Source organism: Oratosquilla oratoria, chromosome 1, assembly GCF_046742065.1.
Source record: "Oratosquilla oratoria isolate Oo_2021 chromosome 1, ASM4674206v1, whole genome shotgun sequence".
In the NCBI taxonomy this organism is placed as follows: domain Eukaryota; kingdom Metazoa; phylum Arthropoda; class Malacostraca; order Stomatopoda; family Squillidae; genus Oratosquilla; species Oratosquilla oratoria.
Genome location: NC_134777.1, coordinates 3,240,269 through 3,247,942, shown reverse-complemented (window position 1 = coordinate 3,247,942; position 7,674 = coordinate 3,240,269). Strand labels below are relative to the sequence as shown.

The window sequence follows — 7,674 nt, the reverse complement described above, 5'->3', positions numbered from 1 at the left end:
GGGTGGGGGTTAAATTCGCTCAAAGGGAAGTGCCGCGGGGTGGAGCAGGAGTGTAAAAGATTTTGGTTGTATGAGGAATGTTGTTTCCTTGTCATTAGGGTATCATCATTATTCATCCATGATATAAATGACCATAGTGGGTATGCATTACTAACCTGGTTAGGTTCGGGAAGTCTTTGTTTATGTTTTTTTTTTTTTTTTTTTTTTTTTTTTTTTTTTCTCATGCCGGGTGAGCACAGTGGATTCTGAACAGGGTTGCTAAGTCGTGTAGGGTCCTATAATCTGTGCTGTTCTCTTTTCATCCTTTCACAGGATGACCACTATGCCAACATCACCTGTGCCTACACCACTGTGCTTCCAGAGTATCCATCTTCTGGCCTTCATCATAATACATCATCACCGGAGGACTTAGGGTTGTTAGTTGGAAATGAAGTTATTTTTAATTAGTGGAAGAGACAGCGCCTGAATATTCTATCAATCTCAGCCGCTTTCTCACTAAAGGCGTTATCTAGGGGCAAAACTTGGAGGTGGTGATGTAGCTGTTAGTTTTCCTTCACTGTTTTCGAATCCCGTTATAAGACCTTGCCTTACTCTTGTTAGATAGTGCATAGGATGGAGGTGGATGCAAGAGCTTAAAACAGATAAGGAAAACCTTAGTTCCTTATTTCAAATGGATGCTAAGGATTGTTGTACGTACTGAATTGTATGTACGTGTGTGGGTGGGGGAGGGGGTGAGTAAACCAGCTTTGGCTGTTGGGCCCTGCTGTGGAAGACCTCTGTCTCACTGCATTAGTTTTGGTCCAAACAGTTTAGTGGGAGCCAGGGCGACTTTCCATCTTAGCAGAAGGGAAGTTATTCTTTTTCTTGTGATAAGAGTATGTTTTTTAAGAGACACTTTCACCCCTTTCTAGAGAAAGGGTACCTTAGTTTATGTCAAAGTATCAATTTAGTAATTTTCTTGCAGTGGCGATGGCATATGGTGGAGTTTTAAGTGTGAAGATGCGGTTGGATAAACATACGAGTAATATGTTGTAATGTCTGCTAATAGTAAAGTTTATTTCCTCGGTTATTTTTCTGTTTTGGTATTTGTTTGTTTCGTTTTTTTCTGCATCGAACATTGCTATAGATCATGGCATGGGGGGTATACTTTACCAATGTAATCCATTGATTAGAGTTGACCAACACTGACAACTTACATTGTGGTTTTCAACAGGAAGTGACAATAGGTCTAAGATTATTACGAACTATGATGACTTTATGAAGCATGTCATTGATTCGGACTACAAACGCGATGCGACACAGACTGAAACCCAAACCATGTCACCGACATCAACAATTTCTTTAAGTAGTTGGCAGAAGATCCTTTGTTCCAAGAGGACCAGGAAGGAGACCTTCTCATCTCCTATGCAAAGTTTGATGCCAGAAAAATCTGGCAAGAACATATTCTTCGTTGAAACATCTTGCGCTTTCTCCCTGAATGCCAAAATGGTAAGTTTGTTTCGAATGCGTTGGCTGATATGAGACACTGATTGGCATTTTTATACAATTCTTAGTATGATGCTGAAACAGATCTGAAACTGAAACATGAATATTAAGAAATGAGTCCTACATCCCCTACATCCCCATAATAACTAAATCCTGTTTGAGAGACTCCTCGCAGCTCAGGAACCCAAACTCTTTGCTGGAAGAGGGTACCCCTACAACTCAATAAAACTGTATGGCAATAGCCAAAAATAATACAGAAAGTTGCCCTGCCCATCCATTTACAATGACTGGTGCTGTAATCAGAAACATACTGGTCTCGAATCTGCTTAGTTGTAAGTTTTCTCCTATTCCCAGCAATGACTGTTACCTGCCCCAACAGTCCAAACACATAAGACAAAGGTGATGGATTCGGCCGCAGCTACACGCCTCCTGGTGTAGACTCCTCACCACCAATACAAGGCGTACGGTACTCCAACATGTCAATATACAATAATCACCTGGCAGTTGCTAGAAATTATACTATAATTTATTCTGTCCAATAAAGAGCAGGCTAATTATTTTCTTATTTGGTTACAGGTTGCGCTGCCCTCTGATTTTTCTTCTTCTGTCATCCATCCTCTTAATTTCCACTCATTACTTTTGTCTGATTTAATTTATTTCTCTCTCTCTTTCATCTTCTTCTTCTTCTTCTTCTTCTTCTTCTTCTTCTTCTTCTTCTTCTTCTTCTTCTTCTTCTTCTTCCTCTTCTTCTTCTTCTTCTTCTTTTCTTCTTCTACACTATCCCTATTTCTTCTTTAGAAGCTCTCCTGCCAGAGAGGAAACATTTTTTTTTCCTTTTTTCTTTCTTTTCTCATCCTTTCCCTACCGTCTTCCCTCTCTCTTCTCCCCCTCTCTCCCGTCCTTATTCCTCCTCTTCCTGTTAGCTTTGTTTTATTATTTTTTTTACGTTCTTCCTTACCAGGACTTCTTAAGAGTACGTAATGTACTCTGGAGATGTCCTGGTATGGACGAAGCATTAGGAAATAAAATTCCAACAGTTCTCATTTAAGCCTGTGCTCTGGTATTGCAGGCCTGTGTAGTCGAGAGTGCAGCCCGGCACCATGAAGATCATACTGTTCATCTATTGATGACATCACCATACATAAGTGATACCAACACTCTCATCGACAAACTCATCTCCTTTCCCAATGTGCGCCTGGTGGCTGCCAATATTGATGAGATCTTTAAAGGAACTCCCCTACATGACTGGAACAAGAAACTGACCTGGGCTTCAAACACTAGTAAGTACTTGATGGAGGCATGGTGAAGATGGATGGATATGTGTATGGTTAGGTGGCATATGACAGACACTGGTAGATCCATTGTATTATTCACTCCATTGTTAGTGCCTTTTCCTCAAGCAAAATCAAACTGCCTGAAGTCAAAACCTATACAGTGTCAATGTAGTGAAGGGGTCAAATGGATGGCCTTAACCTCCTTGCTATAGTATGACATTAGTCAGGATGAGGCATTTAAATGGTACAATCATAAAAAAGGGTTCATTGGTAATGATCTTAATCCTTTACCTGAATTGTAGGGTATTAGCCACAGGGCATCATCATAGCAAAAGGTTCGACGGTGAAAAGTTTATATTTTTACTACAGTCCTCATACTGAAATAAATAATTTGGTATTAGTATGTATAAGACATTATCATACTGAAAGAGTTAACCATTTAGTGGACACATAACCCTCCTAGGTTGAATGAAATTGCCTGGTTTTCGTCAGAACAAAAGCCTTCAGTGTCCCTTTTTTTTCATTGCCACCCAAAAAATTAGTCAAAATATTCTAATCTAAATATTTTTTTACTATTCACAAAGTAGAAATTCCTGTAAACCACAGAAGCCCAAACAAACTATCTTAATGTCCAAATTTGCACTTTTGCCTCACAGAGGGCTAATGAAATTCTATATTTTCTCTGCATCCTAGAGTGGCCAATATATAACCTGTCAAATGCGCTCCGCCTTGCTCTGGTGTGTCAATATGGTGGTATTTACTTGGACATGGACATGCTGACTCTTGAGCCACTTCCACTTCACAAACCTTGGATTGGACGGGAAGAAATGGGCATGCCTTGCAACGCAGGATTCCGGTAAATTTCAGGTTTAGATTAATAGAATTCCATAAATGAAAAGGGCAGACAGCAGTCTGTGGTCTTTACTAACCTTTGTGAAATAGTGTACGTATGGGTGCAGACATATGAAACTGCCTGCTCAGTGTGGAATAGCATGTATTGCATAATATCCAAGATAACCACATTCACATCTCTGGTAGCAGAATGAAATAATATTTATATATGCCAGCAGACTTCTCTTCTTATAAAGGGGTGATTTTTGGAATATTAATGACAATAATGAAAATAGTAATGATAATAATAATACATACGTATACCAAAGGTATTTTCCCTCTTACAAGGGAGATAGCAATAAATAAATAAATGAATAAATAAATAAATAAATAAAAAAAGGCACAAAAACCATTCCCACTCATTCTATCTCCTCATACTCAACTCCCATCCACCCCGTTCCCTCTCTCTTATCTTGGCTACTCTTGGATTACGGGTCATCCCTGCATCTCCCCCACTACCCTGGGTCAGAAGCAGCGTCACAAGACACAGCACATGCACAGCAAATCCGCTTCATTAAATCGGCAACACCCCCTTCTCCGTCCCCTCATGCGGAAATGGAGAAAACAGGGAGAAATCCCTTCGGGCTGCGTCAATTTATTTTTCACAGATACTCCCTCATTCCCCATCCCCCACCCACACCCCTCATACATCACAGCATCATCCATACACAAGCATTTTCCATTCACCCCTATCTTCTGTCCTCTCCCGTCCTTTCTCAACAGACATTCCCTTTTTTCCCAATGCTGTTTTTATCCCATCCATCCATCTGATTCTTGGTCGCCCCCTCATGTTCATTCCTTCCATCTCTGCCTTCGATACCTCTCTTACTAATATTTCTTCACTCATTCTTCCCATGTCTTCAAACCACCCCAGCACTCTTCCATCAACCCTATCTCCCAGCTCCCTTTCCACCCCGTTCTCCTTCTCACCTCTTCGTTTCTCATTCTATCCAACCTAGTAATCCCTATCATACTTCTCAGACACCTCATCTCAAACACATTCAAACTCCTCCTCTCTGTCTCTCCTATGTTCCATGTTTCTGTCCCATATAGTGATGTCGACACAATCACTCCTTCATAAATCTCCTCTTAGCATTAATTTCCAAGTGTCTATTTCTCATTACACTTTTTAATCTCCCAAGGCATTTACTCGCTTCTATCGATCTACATTCTACCTCCACCTCCACTCCTCCCTTTCCTGACACATACGCACCCAAGTATCTACAGGGTGGGCTACAAAAAGAGGGACAAAATAAAAATTTTACAGTCTCTACAAATACATGAATCTTTGCAAGATTTTTCACCAGACGTGGACAATGTGTCATAGTTTTATTGTACAAAAGCATTATTGAATTGATGAGTTTTTGGCTACTGTAGTGATTGATTTATGATATGTTCAATCCAGGCCCCTCGCTGCTGGATGGCATTCGCCACTCTCACTTTGAAATTGTTGACAGCTCTTTCCAACATGTCGTTAGGAATTCTCCGAATCTCTCTCCTTATGTTTTTTTTATTATTATTATTCAATCTGTCAATTGTATATGGATTGTCCACATACACTCCTTCAGGTAGCCCCATAGAAAGTAGTCCAGTGGGCTGAGATCAGGGGAGCAGGGTGGCCATGGATTGTCGGTCCTCCTTGAGATTAATCGGTCACTTGGAAAGTGTTGCCTAAGGTACTGAAGAGTGCGGTCAGAACAATGAGATGATGCACCATCCTGTTGAAACACAACGGTGTTCATGTCAAAACCTCTTCTCCTCCTTAATGCATTTCGATATATCTGTCTGAATTCACTGTCACTCGATGACCATTATCTTCTTCAAAGAAGTATGAGCCAAAAAATACCATTCTTTCCAAGTGCACACCACACGGTTATTTTTTCTACACTCGGAGATTTTTCAACATGTTAATGAGGCTGTTCATTGGCCCAAAACCTAAAATTTTGCTTATTCACATGCCCACTCAAATGGAAGTGCACCTCGTCGCTGAAGAGAAGACAGTCCAAAAGTTGAGGGTCATTCTCAATACGCTCACTAATGGTTTGGCCAAACTCAAAGCGTTCAGTCTTGTTGACTTTTGGTTTGTGCTTGAAGAATCTGAACCTTGTAAAGAAACAGCTTTAAGTCACTGTGAATGATTCAGCGCACAGATGTCCTGGAAATGCTTACTTCCTGTGACAGCCGTCTGGTGGACTTGCGGGGCGACTGTTGCAAGTGGTCCCTGACGTCTTTAATGTTAACTGGCGTCCTCGCTGTGACTTTTGGACCACAATGGCCTTTGTTGTTGTTAATCATACTTCCAGTGTTTCTGAACTTTTCTACCAAGCGTGTAATAGTATGACGATGTGGAATTTTCTTCTCAGGATGTCGCGTCGAAACTGTCTTTGAACCAGTGTAGGCGACTTAGTTGCAAAAACAGCTCCACAATCCAAGTCCTCTCACTGAAAAGTAATCGTAGTGGTCCATCCTGCTGTCAGACAAAACTTGCAGGTTTTCTGTCTACCTCACCCGAAAATAAGAAAGAAACAATTATCTTCTTAGAAAACATAAGAGTTTATTTTGTGGCCCACCTGTAAAACTATCCACTTCCTCCAGTCTCTCTTCCTTTATATTCAATTCCAGTCTGCTGCCACTTTTTCCCCTTGTGCATCTCATCACCTTACTTTTACCCACATTTATCTTCAATTTCTTTCTTTCGCACTCCTGCCCAAACTCTGTCACTAACTTCCTCAACCCCACCTCTGATCCTGCTACAAGGGCAGTGTTGTCAGCAAGCAACAACTGGCTTATCTCAAACTTTCCTCCATTTTCTTTAACCATGTCCAATCCCCGACCCACTATCCTTGCATTCACCTCTCGCACAACCCCATCCATGTATAAATTGAACAGCCAAGACGACATAACACATCCCTGACAAAGTCCCACCTTTACCTTGAACCACTCATTCTCTCCATTTATGATTTAAATATAGGCTCTACTACACTCGTAAAACTTTTCGACTGCTCTTAAAAGGTTTCCTCCTATCATATATACCTACAATACCTCCCACAGTGCCTTCCTGTCTACACTGTCATAAGCGTTTCCAAATTCATAGAAGCCCCCAAAAAATCCTTACCTCTTCATATAACTTTCTCACATATATGTCTTACCACAAAAAATATCTACGCATACCTCACCTGTCCTAAACCCACACTGTTCCTCACCAATTACTCTCTCTGTTCCTATCCTAATCCTCTCAATCAAGACCTTACCATAAACCTTCCCAACTACAATTAATAAGTTGATCCCTCTGAAACTACTACACTCACACTTGTCCCCTTTTCCCTTGCAAAATGGAACAAGACAGGCACTCCTCAAGTCCTCCGGCACTCTACCCTCTTAAACAAACATTAAATAACCTCACCATCCAGTTCACCATCACTGTACCTCCTTTTTTTTTTAGACATTCTGCATGACATCCATCCAACCCAGGTGCCTTACCTGCTCTCATCATCTTAATAACTGCCTTCACCTCATCTTTCCTTATTTCTTCTCCATTTTCCTCACTCATCACTGTCATTTTCTTAGCGCTTCCCACTGCAACTACCTTTCCCTCCCTATCCTCCTTCACATTTAGCAACTCTCTAAAATACTCTGCCCATTTTTCTCTTACTGCATTTTTTTGTCATTATCATCTCTACTTGATTTGCCTCCTCTTCCTCTCTTAATTCCCTTCCAAGACATTTTTTATTATTTTCAAAAAATTATGTCATACTCTTACCCCATTTCACATCTGCTCTCCTCTTTGCCTCCTTTATCTTATGCTTTACTTCTCTTCTCTTTTCTTTGTATCTCTCATATGATTCCTCGTCCTATTTTGTAACCATTCTGTGAAAGCTTGTTTCTTCTTTTCTACAACCTTCTTTGCTTCCTCATCCCAACTCTCACTATCCTTCCTTTTACTTTCTCCCGTCCTTCTTGTTCCACACACCATCTTTGCACACACGCCTTACGATTTCCTCCTTGAAAAATCCCTATTCCTCCT

At 40.7% G+C, this 7,674-nt stretch overlaps 1 protein-coding gene across 1 annotated transcript; it reads left to right on the top strand.

Annotated features, from left to right (window-relative positions):
* The first annotated feature begins 969 nt into the window (after window positions 1-969).
* Window positions 970-3,619, top strand: LOC143031654 (alpha-1,4-N-acetylglucosaminyltransferase-like). The gene is made up of 4 exons (XM_076195769.1): window positions 970-1,021; window positions 1,214-1,488; window positions 2,555-2,765; window positions 3,453-3,619. Exons 1-4 carry the CDS (start codon window positions 970-972, stop codon window positions 3,617-3,619), a joined length of 705 nt encoding a protein of 234 aa, XP_076051884.1.
* The last annotated feature ends 4,055 nt before the right edge of the window (window positions 3,620-7,674 follow it).